The sequence below is a fragment of the Pan paniscus genome, chromosome 10, assembly GCF_029289425.2.
Source record: "Pan paniscus chromosome 10, NHGRI_mPanPan1-v2.0_pri, whole genome shotgun sequence".
Taxonomy (NCBI): Eukaryota; Metazoa; Chordata; class Mammalia; order Primates; family Hominidae; genus Pan; species Pan paniscus.
In genome coordinates this window covers 69999031-70025065 of record NC_073259.2, presented here as the reverse complement: position 1 = coordinate 70025065, position 26035 = coordinate 69999031, and the positions used below count along the sequence as shown (strand labels likewise).

Sequence of the window (26035 nt, the reverse complement as noted above, 5' to 3'; positions counted from 1 at the left end):
TGTAAGAGTTGAGTTATAATCAATCTCTTACTAGGATCAGTTTCTCATTTGAGGAAATTATCAAGCTATTTCAAAAATTATACTTAGGAGTTCTAAGACAATTGTCAGTTATTACACACCATCAAATTGCTATTTTAAAAAGTAAGCTAACACATCATTGCCACACTCCTGGAGAGTTTACAAAGATAAATTAAAAATCTAACAATGCAACACTATAACATTTATAACTGTCAGAGAAGTATATAAATAAATACTGTTCAGCTGCATTTACTGGCTTGACAAGTAGCCTTTCACAGTTAATTACCAAGATTTCCTTTTAACAGATAGACCATTGTCTGGCAAAACAAAAATTAAAACTATTCTTTCATTGTAAATCCCTCAATATGTAAAAGAAAAACAATGGAAAAATTGTTGAAAGAATTTTCAGTGAACATATTTATATCTGAAAGTTTCACATTGAATAAAGTTTTAACATTACTTACTTTGAGACATAAAAATAATCCTCCCTCTTAGCTCACACAATTAAAAAAATATATGTATTTCTTACCTCTGAACTTCTTGGGAGGGTTGGCAAGGTCCCCGGCCTCTGGGTGCACCACACATCTGTCATCCACTAACCTAGAAGGAAAAGCATGTTTACATTGTTAACATCCTTGTCATATTCATCAACCACAGACTGCACATGGATATTGCATAAATATTTACCAAAAGGTTTAATACCTTTCTTCACTAAGTAACTTTTTAACAATCATGGGTCTGTAAAAAGATTTGGTTGTAGAGATGTTAATTAAAGCCTGGTTTATGAAATTGAAACATTGGAAACATTGTTAAGAGGTAGGAAACTAGCTAGATAACTCATGACATGGAACACTGCAGAACTGTTTAAAACTACATTAAACAAAATGCACTGGCCTGCAAAATGTTTACAGTATGTAGTGAATGTAGTGGTAACCAATCAATAAGATACATATATGCTTACACACACACACACACACACACACACACACACATCTACACATACATATATAAGGAATGGAACACAGCAAAATATTAAGAGTGGTCAGATTACCCATAGTTTTTATTTTCCTGTCTTTTTTTTTTCCCTGTGTGTATGTATGTTTTACAGGGAATGTGTAAGCTTATGAGATCAGGCTTCTGGAGTGCCCATAGAGTAGGTGGTTATGCCTTCCTGGCCTGCATTCAATCTCTGGCTTGGCCACTTCCTAGCTAGGTGACTTCAGGCCTCCTTCTTTATACCTAAACAATAAGGATAAAAATATCTACCTCACAGTATTGTTAGAAAGATTAAATGACTTAGTATTTTTAAAGTACCTAGTACAACTTCTGGCAGTTTCCATTTAATGGACAAATAAAATCAAGAATCTTGTGTCTTCACATATTCTCTGCTTCTAGAAGAGTGCCTGACACACTACAAATGCTCAACAAATATAAGTCAAATGAATAAACTGCCTTTGTAGCTACAACAACATGTTTAATCTCTATTAAAATATTTATGAGAAGACAATTTGTAGGACAATTTCAAGACAGAGAAGCTGAATCTCTGAACTGAGAGCCAGGAGACATGAATCCCTTGTTCAAAGAGAAAGATCTCTTAATACCAGACTCGCTAACATTCATTTCTCCATTGGTTATGTGGTGTGAATACTCAGGTTTTTTTCCAGAATATTGTGAGAATGCATGTTAATTAATTACACGTATATGAATTCATTTAAAGGGAGATGCCCAAATTGCAACCTTGTGGTTTAAAAAAAAAAAAGAAGAAGAAGAAGAAGTATTAACCAGACTCACTAGCATGCATCAACTCCAGCACAGGAGTTGAACTAGGATGACTGACTTAATCAAAATGAAACTTTTGGTTCCTAGTTTATGTAGTTACTGGAAGCAGACACTTCCTAAATCAACAGATTTTTCTGTGGAATCCAATTTCCACAAAACAAAATGCTGATTTGGTCAAGAAATACAGTTCCTTGATTTTTTTAATATATCCTTCATTCACACTGGTTTACTAAAATGTGGTTTTACAAGAGCTGCCAGGCATGCAAGAAATTCCTTTTAAGAGTCTCTAGAAACTGATTTATTAGAAACAGGAAGTCACATTGGGTCAAGAGAAAGCAAACCCAAACTTCCACAATGTCCAACTTCAGCCTGTAACGTTGAATCTGAAAGGCTCCAATAGTTCTGATAATATTACAACGTAAGATGTAAATAAAAGTGCTGTGAGGGCAAGGTCAGCTTTTCTAATTGGTTAAGACATGTTAAGAATTCAAATACAATGGTCAAAAAATCATAGTCTTATTTAGAGCACATAAAAATTACATAATGTAAAAATTACAAATGACACTGACGTTCTATTCATTCCTTGTACCTGTGCATTCCCACAAAAATACAGACTTTTATGAATGTCACTGAGTCCCCGCCTGTGTGGACCAGCCATCAAGAGGAATGAGAACTGAAGCTATAAATCAGATGACAGTGTATTTATGTGAACACTAATATCTATCCTCAATTATCTGATAGCCCAGATAAAAACATAATAATTAAGAGTGACTTCAGTTCTAAAAATTTGTCCTATTCCTTACACAAAAACATCTGTGAAAATCACTAAGGAAGTCATTTCATCCTGAAGACTTAAAGAGTTGGAACTGAATTTGAAGAGAATGGAAGGAAGGAAAGGACAAGAAGAAGCAAGGAGTCTGAATCTGTTACAAGACATATATGATCACTGGCATTAAAAGTCAAACAGGATTTTAATGGTAATTGGAATCCTGTTTGACTTTTAATGCCAAAATCCTGGAACAACTTCTACAATATCCCCAACAACCTCTTCTTGAATACTTCCAAGGCCAATGCATTTACCATTTACCATCATTCTGACAGCCCTAATATTAGAAATGTGTTTTATATGGAGGTGAAATAGTACTTACTACATTTTCTTCTATCTACTTGCCTAATTGTCTTGAGTCTTCCAATAAATTTTAAGCTCCATGAAGTCAGAGATTGAATCCATCTTGTTTACCATTATATCCTTGGCATCTACTAGAATGAGGTGCAATAGATACTAAATAAATATTTGTTAAATAAATAAATGAGTCAGTGAATAAATGATGTTGGCTTCCCAACTAACTCTCCCTCTTTGTTCCCAGTTCTTTCTTCTGGGACTATATAGACTAAGTTTTCTTTTTCTGAGATGGGCAAGCTGATTTCTCTCCAGTGCTTCTCCATGTGGATATTTACCAGGAGTTCAACATCCTTTATACACCCCAAGTGCCAGCATCCTCTCACCTGTGATCCTAGAGACTATCCACATGAGTCTAGATGTGCCCCAATGAGGGCAGAGTACGGAGGACTATTACCTCCTTCTTTCTGATACTAAACTTACAGAAATGCATCCTACAATTTTAGTAGCTCCTGTGGCAGTTAAGGTTCCCCTCTGACTTTCATTGGGTTTATAGTAAACAATAATTCCAGATCCTTTTCATGTGTACCACTGATAAGCCAGGTTCTCCCACCCACCAGTAGGGCAGTTAACTTTTATAAGCTAAGGACCAGAATTTACAACCAAATAGGGATAAATATAAAGATTGACCTTTGGTCTATGAGAAGAAAATCATCTGAAAAACATTGATCTATTCCATCCCTAGTTAACTCATTTAGACCATGTCATGATTTTGCCCATTTTAACCACTCATGATCAGTGTTCCCCAAATTTGGCTGAATCATTTGGGGAGTTAAAAATAATAAGGATAACCAAAAAAAACTTTCCTTTGTCCAGACCTATTAGAATAAAACTTTCTGGGGACAAGGACTGTGTGTTTTAAAAAGCTTTCTAACCCTCTTTAAATTGAGTAGGAGGATCTGCTCTGCACTCCCACAATACTCTAGGCTATCCCCTACCAATAGACTGTATCACAGCCCAGTATAATTTTATAATTTCATGTATATATATATGCAACATCATTATAAGCTCCAAGAGAGTCAGTCCATTTCTGTCTTACTCACCATTATAGGGCCATCTTTAAGCATTATGCTTAAAATATAGATGGTGCTAAATAATTAATTGATGAGTGATTAAAGTGACATTTAAAATCAGTGATGCTATTTTTGGTAGTTAACATAAACAATGAAATAACTAGAAGCAATAAACAGTCGACTAATAGGAGACGGAAGAGAGATTTGGAAATATTCCCTATGTAGGTATGTCCCAGAAAATTATCAAAAATATCATATCCTGAAAAAGGCCAAGAGAGCCTGCTCTAAAAAACAATATCTCAGGTAGCACCTTTCAATCCAATCCATCAGTGCACATCTTAATGGGCTACATTTATTTTTCTTAGAACTAACTAGTGAGTAAGCCAAACAGGCAATTATAGCAATAGCCTAAAATTCTCAATTTTTTTACTAAAACTCATCTAACATAAAACCTGTTGTTTTTCCTACCTATCTTCTCTTCATAAGGTCATAACTGTAAATTATTTGTTCAAATTTACTTACAAGAAAAAAATCACTCAACAATTAGATCTTCGAAAGTATAAGGAAAATTTAATAGCTACTTTGATTTTATACATAAGTATGAATTTTGTAAATGTGAATGGAATTTTAACTGGACATAACAAGAGTCTTAAAAATTCTGTGAGAAGTGTAATATCTACATGAAAAAGTTACGTTTATGCATTAAATTCAAGTCCACTGATACTTTGTCAAAAATAAAGTATACTATTAATTATTTTCACAAATGCCAACAGTCAAGATAAAATGCATCGTTTTCTTATCTATTTTCTACGTTTTTATTGTTTAAGACACTTTATTGCTGTCCATGTCCAGAAATATAAATGAAATCCATCCATCCAACCTGGCTTCGATCTACAGAAATTAACTGAAATCCATCCTTTGAACACATCTTCAAGTTTCATTTCTTCACTGAACCTATATTCCCCGTGATGAGATATTCTTCTGTGAATTCCCAGAGCAATTTTAAGTATCTTCTAGTTTACAAGATATAAGTATGACATACACATTAGTCTTATCTTCCCAACCAAATAACAACTATAATCTATCAATCACTGATTGCATGCCACGTACTGCTCTATATGTTTATAAACATAATTACTAATTTCCAAACAATTTTGCAAAATATTTTTCTCTTGCAGATTAGAGAGATCAAATGATATGGTGGAGATGACAGCTCAAGAGCAAAGCCAAGATTTGGACCCAGATCTACAAGACCAAAGACTTGGCTCCCTCCTTCTGTTCTACCAGGCTGAACTTGTATTCTCTTACATATCCACATACTCTGCTTTCCAAGTATACATGCATGGTAAAATAATGGAGATGTAGTAGACACTCCAATATTTTTTACTGAAATGCTAACTGACTTTTGTCGATGTCTATTCCAGCTTTAGCATCTCATAATTCTATAATTCCATTTTTATAGTATCTAAAATTAGAAAGCACAATTGTATACTGAAGTATTTTATAAACATCATTAATTTGCATAATGCCTTCCTGATTTGTGCCATATCTAGAAACTCAACACCAAAACACATTAAGGTAAGGAAAGGATGAACTATTAAATGATGTTAGGATAATTAGTTGTCTATTTGGGGAAAAATGACATAATCCCTTCTTCACATAAGAAGTTAATACCACATGAATTAAAGCCTCAAATGTGATAAGTAAAACTATAAAACGTGTAGAATACATGGATGATGATATTTATGAATAGGAGAGTAGAAAAAATTATTTAAGCCAGACTAAACAAAAAGGACAAAACATAAAAGACCGATAAGTTTGTCTACATTAAAAGTAAGACTTCCATCCACCTAAGGACAATATAGACAATATAAAGGACAAAACGTAAAAGACCGATAAGTTTGTCTACATTAAAAGTAAGACTTCCATCCACCCAAGGACAATATAAAGAGACAGAAGAGTCACAAGGCCATTGCTATGCTTGTGCATTTGTAGAAGCATATTATAAAAAGGGTGGTAGCATTCAGGCATGGTGGTTCAGGTCTGCAATCTCAGCACTTTGGGAGGCTGAGGTGGGCAGATCATCCGAGGTCAGGAGTTCAAGACCAGCATGGTCAATATAGCGAAACCCTATCGCTACAAAAAAATACAAAAATTAGCAGGGCGTGGTGGCACGACCTGTAATCCCAGCTACTCTGGAGACTGAGGCGGGAGAATCGCTTAAACCCAGGAGACAGAGGTTGCAGTGAGCCCAGATCACGCCACTGCACCCCAGCTTGCGCAACAGAGCGAGACTCTGTTTCCAAAAACAAAAAAAAAGGGGGGGGGCAACACACAAAATCAGTTCTGAAATGTGGTCTATGTTCCACTGTTGAAGCCATATACAGTGGCACAAGCTGCACCTGCCCAGAAATAATGGTATGTTAGCACAAGAGAACAGCCTGTGCAGCCAACAGAGGCCTTTTTTCTCATTCATACAAAGAAGCCATAAATACTAACGGCATCCCTTAACACACAAGTTACAAACTAGAATATATTTGCTACAAAGGCTTAGTATCAGAAATTTATAAGGAATGTCTATGAATCAATAAGAAAAAGACAACCAAACAGAAAAATGCAAAATAACCCAGGAATAAGCCTGAGGAAACACTAATATCTTTTAGAAGTCCGATAAAATGTTCAACTTCATTTGTAATCAGAAAAAAATTTAAGTCAAATGAAAATCTTACTACATATCCAACAAATTGGTAAAAAGTAAGGTAAGAAAAAAATTGAAATGTTAGTAAGATTTTGAATGAATGCAAATTTTCATTCACTGCTATAGAGAGTAGAAATTAGAACAAGCAATTTGGAAAAAATGTGACATTTAAAAGTTGAACACGGGCATGCCCTTCCATTCACCATTTCTATTTCTAGACACATACATGCTCTACAGAAATCTTACAAACTTGCATCTGAAGACATGTACGAACAACAGTGTTCGCGGCAAAACTGTTTATGATAGCAACAACTGAAAAAAAACAAAATTTTCATCAACAGTAACATGGATAAAGAAGTTATGACTAGGCCAGGCGTGGTAGCTCACACCTGTAATCCCAGCACTTTGGGAGGCTGAGGCGGGTGGATTGCCTGAGGTCAGGAGTTCGAGACCAGTCTGGCCAACATGGTGAAACCCCCCCGTCTCTACTAAAAATACAAAAAAAATCAGCTGGGCATGGTGGCACGCACCTGTAATCCCAGCTACTCGGGAGGCTGAGGCAGGGGAATTGCTTGAACCAAGGAGGTGGAGGTTGCAGTGAGCTGAGATCACGCCACTGCCCTCTAGTCCGGGTGACAGAACGAGACTCTGTCTCAAAAAAAAATCAAAAGGTATGACTAAATGAATAATTTCATACAATAGAAAACTATCAAAAAAATGAATAAATTGTACCGCATGCAACAACACTAAAAATCTCAAAAACATAAAGTTGAGCTTTAAAAAAAGTGAATCCAAAAACAACAAATGTTATATAATTCCATTATATAGATGCATATATAGGCTACACTAAACAGCATATATTTTAGGAATACACATGGGGTATAAAAAATTAATGTATAAAATATGTGGCTATCAGATTTTTAAATAGATTTCTAAAAGAAAGCAAATAATTCCTTTGTCTCCAGTCCCTCATTATTCCAACAACTACAAAGAAAATGCCACGTAACTGATAAAATATTAGTTGTATCTTTTCTCTGATGAAGCCATAAATGCTATTTCCATCTGGAATGTATTATAAAATCAGCATATTATTTTCCTGATGTAGTTTACCACATATATCTGATTCATTTACCACTAAGTGATATAGTTCATTTCTAACAAAATGGCTCTGAAATGCATTTAAATAAAATGAATTTGGGGAAAGAGAGAAGGTGGGGCATCCACAATTGACATTACTAAAAGCTTTTACTAGAGAGGGGGTTAAGATGGTGGATAGGTTCATAAGCATCATGGAATTGTCTTTTTTTTTTTTTTTTTGAGATGGAGTTTTGTTCTTGTTGCCCAGGCTGGAGTGCAATGGTGCAATCTTGGCTCACTGCAACCCCTGCCTCCCAGATTCACATGACTCTCCTGTCTCAGCCTTCCGAGTAGCTGGGATTACAGGTGCACGCTACCACACCTGGCTAATTTTTGTATTTTTAGTAGAGATGGGGTTTCATCTCGTTGGTCAGGCTGGTCTCAAACGCCTGACCTCTGGTGATCCGCCCACCTCGGCCTCCCAAAGTGTTGGGATTACAGGCGTGAGCCACTGCGCCCAGCAGAATTGTCTTTAAAAGAACTTTCAGAACTTTATCACAAATAACTTGATCCCCCAACGCTGGGATTTTCACTCTGCTTGACTACATGAATTTCTCCCTCAGCTGCAATCTTCTGGCTTCTCACCTAAACTGTCCCTCCACCCCATCAATCTATCACAGGCCCCCACAACCCTGGCATGTCATTCAACTCCCTCTTTCACCTGCATTTAGAAGCAGCAGTAGAAGAGAAGAAAAAAACCTGACTTCTCATCCTTGACCAGCTGTGTTTATGCTAGTTACTGAACTTCACTGTGCCGCATTTTTTAAATGGGGCAGCTGTGTTCCCACACGTTCCTCGTATTTCTGTGGTTTCTTGTTTCTCTGCTCCTGTTTTGTGACTAGAGTTGGCTTGTCATCCTTCACTAGCGCCCTCTGACATGTATCATAATTTATACACTGTAGTTTGAAAGTTTAAGTGTTTAGCATCTATTTTTTTGAAGCTTACAAATTATTTTATCATTACAAGCTAAATACCAGCACTAAGTGGTTTTGTTCCATTCATTCACCGTAGTCTTAGAACACATTATTTTTAAAATGTAATATCTTGCTATTTAGTAATATGCACATTTTTTAACTTAGCCAACACTCAAGTTGCCCAAATAAGAAGTCGATCCCAAGGATGTTAATTCATGTTTGTATGGTAATTAATTTTTCTCATAATCCAGAATAACTTAAACAGAAATAGAAGTTTCTACAAATGTCCAGTTTTCCACCTTATATCTGACAGGTGCTATGGCCACTCCTGTACAAGGCCATAAATAATTCAAATCATTCAAAGAAGGAAGTAATTTCATTGCAAAACTTTCTGCCAAAATGTTTTCTAACTTATAAATGCAAAACAGATGCAACATGCCACATTCACTCATGGCTACACTCATATTTTGCCTGTCTATGATGACAAGAGGAGTTAAGTGCACCTTTGTTTGCCATTTGAAATGTGTGGTTTTATTGATTTTTAAATTTAAACAAATAAATTTAGCATTATCTCCTATTTTTAGACATGTCTAATTTCAATAATGTTGACAAACATATATTTTGGTTTAAATATTAAAAGTATGTTTAATTCCATATATAAGTTTTCAGTCAAGCATAGGTTTGTTGCTGCCAGTATTTCTAAACCTGGTTTCACTCAGAGTTAGAATTGTGCTTGCTCTTAGGTATTCAAAATATTCCCACTTATTTTTCCATGAAAGACATAATTAACCTATACCCACACATAAATTACAGTATAAACACTAAACTTTGAAGTACTACTAAAAATACTGGATGAATCCATATATTTAAAATGTTTTGATGAATGCTATCACCCTGACCAAATGATTTAATTTAACTATTAACTACCTTTTTAAAATATGGGTATCACATGACTACAAGGAGAATGCTGTTTCCAACATATTAATCTTTTCATAAAGCACTGCAAGAAGCCATCATCTTGTGAAGCGATTATCTTCAGAGTATCAGTACTGGTGAAACTAAGGGGAAAAACAACTAAAAGAGTTACACATAGCCTTTCAAAGAGAAACACATCTATCTGACAATGATTTCAGAGAGGATTTGCCCGTATATTTTGAAAGCTTACAGTCCTAATCCAGCCAAAGAAAAATCATCGTGACTTTTTCTTCTGGGCTTCTCTTTCTCCATCTAAAATAACTTCCTTTTCTTGATCCTCTTGACCCTGCCTCCTCAACCTCTTTGAACCCAGTGTTATTGCAAGTCAGTTTGTGAAGCATTTTGTCTGAGCTTGTCCATTACAGTTCTCATGAAAGTCAAAGCATCTGCAAAGGACTTTTCTCAGAATATAAACAGGCATCTCTACCAGTTGAGATCAATTATTTAGTGGTGGCTGAGCTGACCTTAACTACTACCAGTTCTCAATCACCTGCAAAGAGCCAGAAAATCATTGGTGCTAGTAAAAGTGACTCACTAGACAAGTTCAGGTCCAGATCTTTACCACCATCACACTGTCATTCCTATCTGAGTTTTCACCACCTGGTTGACACCAATTTGCAGGTGCTCTCAGGAAAAAAGGCCATACAAATCAGAAACCCACCTAGTCTCACTCTCTTCTTCCAAGTACAGACACCTCCCCCACCCCAGGTTTCTGTCTGCTTTTGGTCACTCTCCAGTGCCTACACATAGCTGTTTTTTATATTTTGTCCAGAATTTACAGTTGTGATCAAGAAAAAACTTTCCATTCAAAAAAAAAGACCAAAAAAAAGTTTTATATTTGATATACTACAGATTAAATTCAAAGAAATATGAACTCAAATATTTTAAAAATTACTAATATCACAAGGAAACAAGTTACTATGCATAAGTCACCAAAAACAACAACAAATATTGTAATTATCAACTAAAAAATATAAAATAACTATTATGAAATGTTTAAAGAAATGGAAGATAAATTTTATAAACAGGGCAAGGAGGAAGAACACATCAAAAATGGTCAGATAGCTTGGCATGGTGGTACACCCCTGTAGTCCCAGCTACTTGGGAGGCTGAGGCAGGGGGATTGCTTGAGCCCAGGAGTCTGAGTTGAGCCTGGGCAACATAGCAAGTCCCTATCATTTTAAAAAATATGGCCAGATAGATTTAGTAAAGAATTCCTAGGAATGAAAAATAATTATTGAATAAGTAAGTGGACTGAAGACAGTAAATCAGACACAGCTAATTAATATCTTAGAAGAAAGGTTTTAATAATTTCTTGGAATGAAGCAGAGGACAACAAGGATAGAGAAGATACAAAAGAAGGTTAAGATATATAAAGGGCTGGATGAGAAGGTTACCATGCATATATAGTTAGCATCCATAGCCACTGTGGCTATGGATGGGTTCGCCTTGGGTGGAGGCCTGGAGCTTGCCCTGGCCTGCGACCTCCAAGTGGCAGCTTCCTCGAAAGTCATGGAACTGATTGAGAGACCACTCGAGGGCTCCTCCCAGGGACAGGAGGTACTCAGAGGCTGCCACACTGCCTGGGGGTGGCCCTGGTGAAGGAGCTCATCTTCACAGGCCGACGACTGAGTGGGCACTGGGGCTGGTGAATCATGCTGTGGCCTAAAACAAGGAGGGTGATGTCGCCTACCACTGGGCACAAGCACTGGCCCAGGAGGTCCTGCCCCAGGTCCCCATTGCCATGCAGCTGGGCAAAGTAGCCACTGACCAAGGCATGGACGTGGACATTGCATCAGGGATGGCCACTGAAGGGATATTTTATGCCCAGAACATTCCAACCTGGGACTGGCTGGAAACATGGCAGAGAGAACCAACCCCCAAAATTTGTTGGTAAATGATCCCCATTTAACCTTCAGCATGGGAGATACACACCTTGAAACAACAGGATCCAGAAGGAAAATTTGCATCAGGACTGCCCTCATCATTTCATCTCTCTGGGCTTCGGTTCCTCCATAAGGATGATGATAGATATGATATGATTGGCATTATGCCTGGAACCAAGATGCTGACCATACCACCTACTGCTACCTTCCTTGATGTCACCCTAGGGTTGGGTTTGCTTTGGAGGATGCCTGTCTCTCTCTACTCAAATGAAGAAGAATTAAAATAGATCCCTCTGGGTCTTTGTATCATTGGTTCTCAGGCCCTGACCTCTCTCTCAGTCATCAGGCGCTAACTAGAGATGTCAAGAGATTTTAAGATACCCCTAGTTTTTTCCTCTGGACAATAGAGATAATAAACTCTGGTATTGGTTGTACATGTGCCAAAAGTCAGACTGCAGATGCCAGTTCTTTGCCAGTTACTCACTGTATAACTTTGGACAAATTGTTTAAACTCTGGGCCTCAGCATTCTCATCTGCAAAATGAAACTGCTGTAAGGATTTAACAAAATAAAAATACTTCATGTTAAAAAAAAAAAAAGCTAGATTTTGTAGTTGGATTAAAAAAATAGCCATAGGCTATTTACAAGAGTCATACCTAGAATATAAGGACAGAACAAAACGAAGCAGGAAAATACTAACCAAAGGAAGGTATGGGCCAGGGGTGGTAGCTTATGCCTGTAATGCCAGTGCTTTGGGAAGGTGAGGTGAGAGGCTCACTTGAGGCAAGGAGTTAAAGATCAGCCTGGGCAACATTGCAAGACCCCGTCTCTACAAAAAATTTAAAAATTAGCCTGGCATATTGCATGCACCCAGCTACTCAAAGGCTGAGGAGGGAGGATCAGTTGAGCCTGGGAAGTGGAGGCTATAAGCAGCTATGATCATGTCACTGCACCCCAGCCTGGGCAACAGAACAAGACCCTGTCTCTAAAAAAAAAATAAAAATAATTTTTAAAACAGAAAAGTATAGTAGCAGTGATAATATCAGACAAATAGGGCAGGTATGTTGGCTCATGCCTGTAATGCTAGCACTTTGCGAGGCCGAGGCAGGAGGAGCATTTGAGCTCAGGAGTACAAGACCAGCCTGGGCCACATAGTGAGACTCTGTCTCTTTAAATTAATATACATATCCAACTATTTCCTCCTAGGAATGTTTCTCAACAAACTGCAGAGGAGATATATATATATATCTATATATAGATATAGATATAGATATACAGATAGATATAGATAGATATCTATATATACATATCAGAAAAATCAAAAAAAGAGAAAAAAGCTTTATTCAGAATAAAGAGAGCCATTACATCATGAGAAGTGTTTCACTGCTTTAAGATATACAAATTCTAAATGTATATGTAACAGCCTCAAAATAAACATAATTTACAAAACTACAGGGAGAAATTAACAATACACTATCTTAGTGGGAGATTTCAACACACTGCTTAATTACTGAAAGGGCAAACTGACAAAATTTGTAAGGATATAAGCTTTGAAACCTGTAATCAACAAGCCTGATCTAATAGACATACATAAAATAGAAAATATATTCTTTTTGAGCATATATGGAATATTAACATACCAGTTTCCTCAACTGTTTTCAGATTATATGGTTTTCATATCCCCATTCTATTTCTAAAATATAGCCTAAATTTACAGTTTTGGCTTTTAAAAAACTATTATTATCTTGGCTTACACTGAACTTATGTTTAACTAAAAACCCCACACTCACCCATCCTCCAGAGGCTTAGGGTCTCCTATGATCCCACCATATTTGACATGCTATTATTGTATTGTATTATACTTCAAGCTGTTATCTTATTGTATGATACCTCTAACTACATGTCTCCAATAAACAATGAGCTCCTTGGGGACAGTACAGTATATTTTTAATCTTTATCTCCTCAATACCCAGCACAGTGACTGGCATATAGTAAGTGCAAAAAAAAAATGTTAAATGAATCCATTGATATTTTAAAGGTAAAGAAAACAAACTGCAGAAGACAAAATGAGGTAAGTGATGATATAGCAGAAAGAAAGATTATAGGTAGGAAAGATGGAGCAAGTATGTAATAATGATATAGCTGTTTGTCCTTGGCTCATACCCTCAGCAAACCATAAAGTAACATTTAATTACATATTCTACAAGTGGATGGCTAGAGGAGACCTCCAAAAATAATCCAGTTAGTAAGAGCTCCTAGACAGAACAGAACATCAGTTAGCCAAAACATTTTTTTCCTTTGAAATCTTCACGCTACAATGCAGTCAGTGATTCGCTCTGTAGCCTAAGGACCTGCCTCTTCCCTGTTCCTTTATGCCTCCTTCTTCAAAAAGAGATGAACATGAGAACCAACTACCACTTCCTGACTGATCAGACATAAAAGAGAAACATTCCTAGGAGGAAATAGTTGGCAAGAGAACTTCCCTGGCCAGAAAAACCTCGGGCAACTGTAGACCAATTCCCACAATCATTACAGCATGAGAAACTAGACTCATACTACCAGAAACTTGGAGGCTGTAAATCTGATCATTACACATTATATACAGGTAACAAAATATCACATGTACTCCCAAAATATGTGCAACTATTATATATAAATAAAAAATAAAGAAATAATTTTAAGTTACCTTGTGAAAGTTACAAGCAGATGACTGTTGTTTCTGAGTCAACTAGTAAATAGAATCTTTCTGAGAACTACCAGAAAAGGGAAAAGCTAAAAAACAAAACAACTTCCCATTCCCAGGTGATTCCTTCAGACAGAGCTTCCAACGTTTAACATTGGCTAAATGTGAATAAACATGGGTTTTAGAAAAAAAATACAGTTGTCATTCCAAATTCACACTTTTAATTGGTATGGATGGAATCAATGGGCATACAATCCCTCTTTTAAGACATTTCTGTGCACAAAGAAAATATTCTCAGATTTATTTAGGTTACTGGCAAGGGACTAATTGTGGCTAGAATGACAGATATACCTTCTTCTGGAGAATTTTAATTAAAGTGCAGAGACCTCTCTTTCTGGGAGGGAGTGAGTAAGTCCTTACCCGAAAATAATGAAGCAACCCACATGACCTCTGAAAGCTGAGCAAACCAAGGGTAAAATCAAAAGGAAATAAAAACAAGCAGAAAAGTCTGATGGCTGAAAAGAGCTACATCTGTATGCATTAAATTAAATCATTTCCCTCGCTTATAGGCTGGATATTTTTTCCAACCCCTGGAGGCAGAAATAGTAGTACTCTTAAAGTAGAATTTATAATTAATAATAGATAATGAATTTATCTCTAAATAAAACAGACTCCTATTTATTTTATTTATTTATTTATTTTGAGACAAGCTCTCTCTCTGTCACCCAGGCTGGAATGCAGTGCTGCAATCTCGGCTCACTACAACCTTGACCTCCCTGTTCAAGCAATCATCCATCCCACTTCAGCCTCCCTATTAGTTGAGACTACAGGCATGCACCACCACACCTGGCTAATTTTTGTATTTTTAGTAGAGACGGGGTTTTGCCATGTTGCCTAGGCTGGTCTTGAACTCCTGGGCTCAAGAGATCCACCCACCTCAGCCTCCCAAAGTGCTGGGAATGCAGGCGTGAACCACCGCACCAGGCCAGAGATCCCTAATTCTAATCCCTAATCCTTCAGACAGTGATCATGACCACAAATAAAAATTCGTAAAGAGACATACTGGTTTGTAACCTAATAGGACTAAAATGGGAAAATATAAATTTAACAATATATTTTTCTATTTAAGAGTCTAATATCACAATTGTATCTTTTCCATACTAAATCTGTGATGTTGGGAAAGTCGTTTCTCTGGCCTAACTACAAAATTGAGATAATAATAGTACTAACCTCATAGGGTTTATTTTAAAATTAACTGATTTAATAAAGCAAAATGCTCAGTACAAAGTTATATGCAATAAAGGTTAGCCATCATTATCATCATTATTAATGTTATTTATTCAACACCTGACACCAAGTACATACTCAATAATGATTAGCTATCGCCATTTTCATCATCATTATATATTACTGCTTAATTGTTGAAAGAAGTTCACCAGTAAGATAGTCACTTCAGAAAAAAATGAATTTAAATATCTTCACAAAGAAATGTATTCATTCCACAAATATTTACTGACCAGCTACTTTGTGCCAGGCTTGATCTAAGAGCAAACAAAACTAATACTCTTCCAGGAGGGAATGGGGAGGAGACAAATCACAAGCAATAAGCATAGTAAATCCATAAATTACATAGCATGCTAAGGGATAAACACTATAGAAAAAAGGAAACATAAAACACGGTAAAACTGGCCGGGCACCGTGGCTCACACCTGTAATCCCAGCACTTTGGAAGGCCAAGGTGAGTGGATCACAAGGTCAGGAGTTCAAGACCAGCCTGGCCAACATGGTGAAACCCTGTCTCTACTAAAAATACAAAAAAAAAAAAAAAAAAAAAATAGCCGGGCGTGGTGGCAGGCACCTGTAATCCCAGCTACTCGGGAGGCTGAGGCAAGAGAATCGCTTGAACTCAGGAGGTAGAAGTTGCAGTGAGCTGAGATCACGCCATTGCACTCCAGCCAGGGCAACAAGAACGAAACTCCATCTCAAAAAAAAAAAAAAAAAAACCCAGGGTAAAAAGACTTAAAGAAGGTGAGGGAGACATGCAGAAGAACTGCATTCCAGGCAGAGGGAATAGCCAGGGCAACGACTCTACAGTGGGACCATGTTCAGCATGTTCCAAGACCTGCAAGGAAGCTAATATGGCTGGCAGGAGCCAGGAAGGAGGTAAGTGATTGGCAAGGACATCTGAACCATTAAGGAATGGAAGGCCAGACCTGCAGGGCCTCCCAAGTCATAGGAAACACTCTGGTTTCCATTCTGAGTGAGATGGGAGCATTGGGAGCGCAGGTAGCTCAACGTGATCTGGTTTATTTCTAAAAAGATCCCTCTGGCTGCTGGGTTGAGAATAGATAGACTGGTGGGGAAGAGAGAGACAGAAGTGGGAAGACCACTTTGGAAACTAGCACAGCAATCCAGGTAAGAAAAGTGAGGGTCCATAAATATGTTTCTCAAAAGCTATCAATCTCCCAACTAGGGAGCACAGCAGGAAATTTCAGAGGAGATACAAACAGTTGCTCTTTTTTGAGAGCTGTTATATTGATTTTGGAGTGGAATTATATATGGCAATATAGTAATGACCATAAATATAGTGCAGTTAAGTAATTCAGAGTCCGAAAACTAGACCCTGCCTGGCACGGAGTAAACACTGAATATTCACTTACTGAGTTCAGCAAATATGAATGTACTCAACTTCTTGGTGGAAAATGTTATCCAAACATGATTTTTAATAGGAAAAAATAAGACATAGAAAAAGCTTGAAAAAAAAAAAACAAGAGACTGTGGTTACCCTCTACTCTTACAGTACACTGTTTGTTACACATTAATTTATATTCACTCATCCTTTTTTAAACAAGTATAACTGACCACCCACTGTGTGTCAAGTACCACATTACCTTCTAGTTGAATCCCTTCACTACGTCTTAAGGGGAAAGAAAAGAATAAATGTGTGGGAATATTCTGGGTAAGTTCACATTTCGTTACTAAACATGAAAAGAATTTCAGGATAAGGATCTGGAACTACTGAGTGGTAGTAGCTGGGACTACAGGCACTTGCCACCATGCCTGGGTAATTTTTGTCTTTTTGTAGAGACAGGGTTTCGCCACGTTTCCCACTCTGGTCTCAAGCACGTTTGCTCAAGCAATCCTCTTGCCTCGGGCTCCCAAAGTGCTGGGATTACAGGTATGAGCCACCATGCCCAGCCCATTGCAACCATCTTAATTTATCAAAATGCATGTGAAAGATTTAAATGCATTTGAATCACCCTAAGGGTGTTATTCTCAAAATTTCACAAATATTATACAAAGAAAATATCCCTCTTCTCTTTAAGAAATATATATATATGCACTATTAGACCAGCCTGGCCAACACGGTGAAACCTCATCTCTACTAAAAATACAAAAATTAGCCAGGCATGGTGGTGCACACCTGTAATCTTAGCTACTCAGGAGGCTAAGGCCTGAGAATCACTTGAACCTGGGAGGTGGAGGTTGCAGTGAGCCGAGATTGCACCACTGCACTCCGGCCTGGGTAACAGAGCAAGACTCTGTCTCAAAAAAAACAAAAAAGAAGATATATATATATTCATTGTTCAAAAATCCATGTTAAATGAAATATATGTCAAAAAATAATAATTGAAATTGTAGTCATTTGAAATCTTAGTCATTGATTCTATGTTCCACTTTAATAAAACAAAACACATAGGAAAGGATTTCAACAATACCCATACATTGCAAAGTATTTCCTTTCCCACCCAGAATCAACCTGCACTGATTCTACTTATGAACCCAGCCAAGCACAATGTGTTCAGTCCATGCCAATGTCCTGCTGCAGGCATCACAGGGTAGGTGAGAAGTCAAAGCTGGAACACAATGTCACATGTGGGGAATCCAAATCACTGCCTCTGTAGTCTGAAGACAGCAGCTCTCCGTGATTTACAGCAGGTTTCACAAGATTCCTATAATGCTCTCCTAGTTGTTGTTTTTTTTGTACATATGTTGGTATTTATTCTCCTAATTATTAAAAATTCTGCAAGAAAGATAGTCTTTACTTTCAGAATGTAAGTGCCTTTGGTGATACCACCCAGAAAACCAGTTGCTTGGTAAGGGACATTCAATGGACCTGCTGACATCTTAAGACCATAATATCAACCCCAAATTAAACTATTCACGAAAGGTGCCATGGATATCAGTTACAGTTTAGTCTTTTTCTTTCCCTTTTAGAGATTTCTCTTTCCCAAGTACAACTCTTAAACATGGCATGAAGAACCAAAGGAAGTCCTCCACCACCCAAGGAAAGGTATGAGACCTAACTAAGCTGGCTTCTTTCTCTCCCATTACCCCCAGACACAGTTCTTGATCCAAAGAACAAGTACTTAACCCAAGCAGGGCCAAAGTGCTTTTACAAAGGCACATATGCCACACAGGTTCTACTTCCTTCTAAAATCAAGCACCATGAGGAAAAGTGTAGGCCTAGAAACCATTCTTCACCACCATGGCTGGGAAAAAATCTGCCAGAGAACAAAGCCTACAAGAAGGAGAGAAGCCAAGAAAGAGAGGCAAAATCCTGGTGTCATCAATGGAGCCCTTGGTTCCAGTTGTACCTAAAGCCAGATCCCTCTCTTGAACTTCCCAGCAATGCAAACCATCCAGCTTCTATTTTGCTTATTTGGGTTTCTGTTCCTTTCAGTAGAAGTAAATGTAGCCATGAAGGTCACACAGCTAGTAAAGAACTAATAAAGTACAAGTAACCCAAAAAATCCATACTTGCCACATACTAAAAAATAAAATGTTCATTTTGTCATTGATTTATTCATTCAACAAATATTTATTGAGTGTTGATTATGAACCACGCACTGTTCTAGGCACTGGGGATAAAGCAGTGTACATGACAGACCAAATCTACAGCTTAAATTTTAATGTTAGAGCCATTATTGCATGTTAGCACAAGTACTCCCAAGCTTGGGTCCAAGCTTGGGTCCAAGGGATAGCTTTCAAGGAATCTTGAAGACCCTCAAATATATGTAAAATCTTGTGATTAGGCATAGTAATGGAAAGCTGCACAAAAAATTTTCTCAGACTCTTAAAGGCACCTATGACCCCAGAAAACATTAAGAAAAACTCTTAAAGCATAAGCATAACGTGGCATCAGTATGTCTCAAAATGATTATGGAAATTCTGATCTCTTAACTCTAACACAGAGGTGTGTTCAAAGAGAACACACTCTATTCAACAGGCATTTCACAGAAATACTACACGCCTTTACAATACGTTATGAGGTTAACTCCTTTAATAATCCTTTTTCCTATGAAAACAAAACTAACAGCTAACAACTGGAGTCTTAACCACCTGTATTCTGCCCTTCATTTGAGTGGGTGGTGAACATCTCAGTCTCTACTTTCTGATTCCTTTTGAAGCATATGTTTCATCCCTGCACTTCCTGGACCCAAAAGGAAAGGCATCTCCTCTCATCTGCAAAATAGTTTTCTTCTAAACTGATACTGATCAGATTCCTCTCTGGTTAAAAGGAAAAACAGGAACCAGGGCTGCTGCTTTTCCTTATTCAAAAAATGCCTTCCAGAGATGTCTAAACAGCAGCTAATTTCATTATAATTATTTTGTCCCTAAACGTCCCCTAAGAATGTGACTCAGTGGCTTATGGTCTGGCTGTTCCTACTTATAGACTCCCAAAAGTGGATTCCTTTTCAATGCAAAACAACTTATTTCTCAACCTTCAGCTATTCTGTGGAATGAAACTGAAGGTTATGTAATCAAATGTACACAATGAATTTTTTTAACCTGCCCAAATAATTCACTGATCCATATTCTCCAGGTACCCACTACCTCACTCTTCCCTATGAAATATCTCCCTAGGAACAGGCAATCTCATTTGACATTTTGGTAAGATTTTACCAATTCTCCCCAAGTGTGTATGACCTTCTATCCACATCTGCCTTTCTCACTCTCTTTTATAATGTCAGGTTTTAAAGACATTTTGAGTAAAACTTACCCAAAATATTTTCAACTGGTTTTCAGGGGCTTGGCGGGGGTTGGGGGAGTAGTTTAGCAGCCGTTCTTACGGCTTGATGGCCTTGCTAATCTGATGATTTCCAACCAAACCTAATCATGAGAGAGACAAACCTCCATAGTTACCTTATCCTGTTGGGCATGCTATAAATAACGAGCGTAGATTTAATAATAGACTCCCTCTTTCCCACACTCCAATACAGATTTCAGCTTTTCTTTTTTCAGTTTTCTTAGCTTTGCACATTAAGTCATAATGCCATTCATAATTATAAATTACATGGAAAAATACATCCATTAGAAGACAAACAATTCTTCAACTGTGTGTTGTTTCTGGATTGTACACTAAGGGCTTTGTCACTGAAAGGCCACATCCACACAAGATGATGGCATCTCCTGCCAGGGGAAGTAAGACTTATCCTAAATCATAAAAGAATAAAATAACTTTCGCAATCTCACTTTGCCCTTGCTTTTGTCTAGTCTGAAGAAGGTCTGTGATGGGCACATGACTGAAAGGTTCACTCTAGAAGGAGATTTAGTATTGCCAGTAGAACTACCCCATTCCTTTTTTAGTTTTCTTATAATTTTGTGGATAGTTCCTACAGTGAATGGTTGCCTCAAATCCTTATAGCTTTTTTTTCATAGTGTCCTATATTTCAGTGTTAAATCAGTGAAATGACATCTCATCAGTTACCTGCTTTATTCAATGTTTGAAATGTAAAAAAAGCCATAAAGTGGGGACTCACTATTGTCCCTGTGCCCAACCTTTTTCCTACTTCCCTTCTGCTCAGCACAGCCCGGCTCAGACATTCAGCCTCCCTTCCTTTCACACACCAATCAAAAGCCTCTTCCCTGACTGTCTCGATTCCAAGAACTTGGCAGTCCAGGGCTGTCGCTGGGCCAGTCTCTGCATGAGCATTCCAAGCGTTGCCTAAAGACTTGCTAAGCAGCAGAAGTTTTCTTTAAAGGACTTGGGATTTAAAAACAGGAACAAAAAGGATGTGATAGGAACTGTTTTATTTTCTCTCCCTTAATGTTACATTCCTTTCATGTATGGACATCTTGACTTAGACACATAATTGTGTTTAGTATTTCACCCTTTAACTTCCCTGAATGCTGCTGGAGTTTGAAGAAACAGCTAGACCAGTTTCATTTTTTGTTTGGTTTCATTTATTTATTTATTTTTATAGACAGGATCTCACTATGCTTCCCAGGCTGGTCTCAAACTCCTGGGCGCAAGCAATCCTCCTGCCTCAGCCTCCCAAAATGCTGGCATTACAGGCATGAGCCACCACACCTGGTCTGTTCTGTTTTTTTAAACAAACAATGAAGTTTAAATCCATGTCTCATCTCCTCTCCTGTGTTTTAAGTTACAAAAAAAAAAAAAACAAAAACAAAACAAAAAACAGAAGGATACTCTAATGACACTCCAAATATCATGACAGACCTGCTGAATTGTAGTCAGATATTTGGAGTGTAGTTTTAAAATGACTGCCTAAAACAAGATGTTTAATTTTGTATAGAACTTAAATTATTTCTATTTTCCAAATATGTTTCTTCATCAATAAACACAAAATAAAATCAAGAAAATACCCGGATATGAAACTAATTCAACATTTTCTTCCTATTTGCATCACTGCTGAAGAGGAAACGTTGTTCTGCTTTTCAAAGTATAGAAACCTAGGGCCTGGTGGCTCACGCCTGTAATCCCAGCACTTTGGGAGGCTGAGGCAGGCGGATCACGAGGTCAGGAGATTGAGACCATCCTGGGTAACGCGGTGAAAGCCCATCTCTACTAAAAAATACAAAAAATTGGTTGGGCGCGGTGGCTCACGCCTGTAATCCCAGCACTTTGGGAGGCCAAGGCGGGCGGATCACGAGGTCAGGAGATCGAGACCACCCTGGCAGGCGCCTGTACTCCCAGCTACTTGGGAGGCTGAGGCAGGAGAATGGCATGAACCCGGGGGGCAGAGCCTGCAGTGAGCCGAGATGACGCCACTGCACTCCAGCCTGGGCGACAGCAAGACTCTGTCTCAAAAAAAAAAAAAAAATTAGCCGGGCGTGGTGGCGGGTACCTGTAGTCCCAGCTGCTCAGGAGGCTGAGGCAGGAGAATTGCGTGAACCCCGGAGGCGGAGCTTGCAGTGAGCCAAGATCGCACCCCTGCACTCCAGCCTGGGCGACAGAGCAAGACTCCGTCTGAAAAAAAAAAAAAAAAAAGAAATCTAGGGCCGGGCGTGGTGGCTCAAACCTGTAATCCCAGCACTTTGGGAGGCCAAGGGGCAGATCACTTGAGGCCAGGAGTTCAAGACCAGCCTGGCCAACATGGCGAATCCCCGTCTCTACTAAAAATACAAAAAATTAGCTGGGCATGGTGGCACACACCTGTAGTCCCTGCTACTCGGGAGGCTGAGGCAGGAGAATCACTTCATCCCGGGAGGCAGAGGTTGCAGTGAGCCGAGCTCATCCCACTGCACTCTAGCCTGGGCAACAGAGCAAGACTCCATCTCAAAAAAAAAAAAAAAAGTAAAGAAATATAGAAAAATAATCCATTGGCACTAAAATGTGTCATATGATTCAATTCCTGCTAATAAATAGGTTTAGGTAACCTTATGATTTTACCATTTTAAAAAAAACCTAATACGGCCAGATGCGGTGGCTCACGCCTGTAATCCCAAGCACTCTGGGAGGCCGAGGCGGGCAGATCACGAGGACAAGAGATCGAGACCATCCTGGCTAACACAGTGAAACCTCGTCTCTACTAAAAATACAAACAAATTAGCCGGGCGTGGTGGCAGGCGCCTGTACTCCCAGCTACTCGGGAGGCTGAGGCAGGAGAATGGCGTGAACCCGGGAGGCGGAGCTTGCAGTGAGCTGAGATTGCACCACTGCACTCCAGCCTGGGCGACAGAGCGAGACTCCGTCTCAAAAAAAAAAACCTAATACTAATTTTTAAATGTCTAGCTGTACCAGTACAGCTTACAGCTTACAGCTTTCCAGATACTCAAACACGTATAATGTCATTTCTTAACTCCAAAGGACCACTGAGGAACACAAGAGAAGTGTTATCAGTACTCCCAATATAAAGATGAAGAATTTAATTCAGACGTTAAATGATGTTTTCAATTTCTCAGAATTTCTTCAGGACAGAACAGAATTCAGACCCAAGGGCTTGAGCAGCTCTCTCTGCAAACAACACTGCCTTTAAAAAGCCACTATCAAACATCTATTTATTCAATGATTTGACTTTAACTTTGAAATTAAATTTGATTTTCTAGATAGTCATGTCATAACCAACCAATGTCTTCAATAGTACAACATGGACCTGAGTTTTAAATACTTAAAACAGAAGAAACAAAAATGAGTTGAAGATACTGACTTTTAAGAATGCAAAAAGCTTACTTTGACTTTTCAAAAAAGTTACATAAAGATCACATTTCAAATATTATGTTAATTATTAATTATAATTCATATTTAGTTGTAGCATAAAATAAATTATATTTGTTTTACTGGGGAATTTTTAATAAAAAGCATTTTAGCAGTAAGATTTTCTAATTTCTGAGATCTAAATTAACAATTCCTTACTTTTAAATTTTACATTTTAAATTTTGAAAATTTTAAACCCTGCTTATATAACACCTTGCTTTGTGTTCATCTCTATCACAATAATTATTAATTCATGCTTATTGTGTACACATAAAGAGCCACAATTATTCATAGACACAAGATAAGCTACTTGCATCTAAGCTAAAAGTGGGAATATTCACAAATTTACTGTGAGAAATATTCATAAACATATGCTTTCATGAATGAGATTCATTTATCAAAGTTCTGTGATTCTGAATAATGTGCTTATTTGGGAAGTTTGTTTCAGAAACTCCCCTCCCTTTTTAAATCTCGTAGCAGCATTACTGAGGTATAATTTAGCCACACCAAACTGCTGCCTTTCCTCTTTGACCCCTCACCATTACCCCCATCCTTGATTTCCTTAGAATCCTTTTTTTCATTAGCTGATGTCAAGGTGAAGTTTAGACCAGACCAGAGCATTGAGGCTTTGTGGCATGTAAAAGGACTCGGATAATTCTTTCCATCAGGAAGTGTACGCCACCTGAAAGAGTCCTAAAATAAAGCCCCAGAACAATGAACTGGAAATAAGAATAGTATAAATACCAAAATCATTAAAGGCTTCCAATTTTTATATCCTGCTTGTAAGGACTTAGGAAATGTGGCTTCGTGAAGGTAAAGGGGTGATTTTATTTGGCCACAGTGTACATGTGTTGTCTCCGCCTATCCATCATCCACTGTCCTTCCTCTGGCAACAGAGCCCTACATGAAGAATGGAGAACTGCTCTTCTCCCACTCGTGATGACGTCACCTTTGCCATCAGAGCAGCTGGACCATCATCGAGCCAGCCATTGCAACAGTAATAACCATAGTGTTTTTTTCTGGAGTTTAGGGGAATGAGGCACTCTTTTCAGCTCTGGTGTAAGAGGACAGAGGTAAGGCTGCGGCGGATAGCAGCCATGCCATAAACAAAAGACCTGCGCAAGGGCAGGACTAATGCTGATGACGCCGCAGAATGAAGGAACCCAGGAGATTATGCCAAGATTTCTCAGTTACCTTAATCACAAGGTTCTCTTTTGGGGTGAAAATTGCTTGGGTTGGGTTTTCTCACTTTTGCAACCAAAAAGCACCCTAACTAATAAAACTAAGTGTAATAAACTTAGAAATAAAACTAGTGTCTTCAGTTACACCAGTTCTGTTGAAGGAATGAATTTCAAAATTAAAAATAAAAATAAATTAAAAATTACAAAATAGATACACCAGTTCTTTATCACATCCTGGAGTGTGGCACTTTGCAAGCTCTTCTCCACCACCAGGTACTCCAGAATCCCTAGAAATAGCAAACTAGCTCAGACTTCACCATCAAGAATTTATGTTAGCTAAAAAGAAATATTTTCTCACAGAGAAATTTTCAAATAAGAGTTTATAAAGTGGTTTATTCTTCAAAGTGTTTTTTAATGCTTTAATTTTTTAAAAGGTTTTCCAATAATTTGTATACACGTATATACTAAGTTTCCAATAAACAGTAAAATCTCCTTTTATGGTACAATTAAAAGAAGGGTAGGGCCTGAATAATTTTTATTCATTAGGTAAATCTAAGAAGCAGAAATAAAATACACTCTTTATACCTTTTCAATCCCAATGACTTGTGTAAAAATCATTAATACTTACAAGAGAAGTAAGCATGATAATTTGATTAGTTACTATTTAAAATTTGACAAGATTTTCCTAAACAAATTTGTTTATCTGTAAAATGGCTAATTATCCAAACTAGATAAGTGTTTTTGCCAATTCCTCTAACAGTCACAGAAGTTTAATCAGAATTCTTAGCCAATAGAATGGGACTCTAAGCACAGTAGCTCATGCCTGTAATCCCAGCACTCTGGGAGGCCGAGACGGGTGAATCAGTTGAGGTCAGGAGTTTGAGACCATCCTGGCCAACATGGTGAAACCTCATCTCCACCAAAAATTAGCCAGGCATGATGGTGCACACCTCTAGTCCCCAGCTACTCAGGAGGCTGAGTCAGGAGAATCACTTGAACCTGGGAGGCAGAAGTTTCAGTAAGCCAAGATTGTGCCACTGCACTCTAGCCTGGGTGACACGGTAAGACTCAGTCTCAAAAAAAAAGGAAATCTCAGAGAAGGGATAGTAGCACCAGCTGTCCAATGAAAA

At 38.0% G+C, this 26035-nt stretch overlaps 1 protein-coding gene and 1 pseudogene across 2 annotated transcripts in view; one reads left to right on the top strand and one right to left on the bottom strand.

Moving 5' to 3' along the window:
• The window catches only part of ITPR2 (inositol 1,4,5-trisphosphate receptor type 2), a 506436-nt gene that overhangs the window by 462561 nt on the left and 17840 nt on the right, over positions 1-26035 (bottom strand). For both annotated transcript variants that reach the window (XR_004665727.3, XM_003828909.5), the window contains exon 2: positions 548-618. Coding sequence is in view for 1 of the 2 variants with exons in the window: in XM_003828909.5 (XP_003828957.3) it covers positions 548-618 (71 nt within the window). In the remaining variant the exon portion in view is untranslated. The remainder of the gene's footprint in view (positions 1-547; positions 619-26035) is intronic.
• On the top strand, positions 5197-11615 carry LOC129393460 (enoyl-CoA hydratase domain-containing protein 2, mitochondrial-like; annotated as a pseudogene).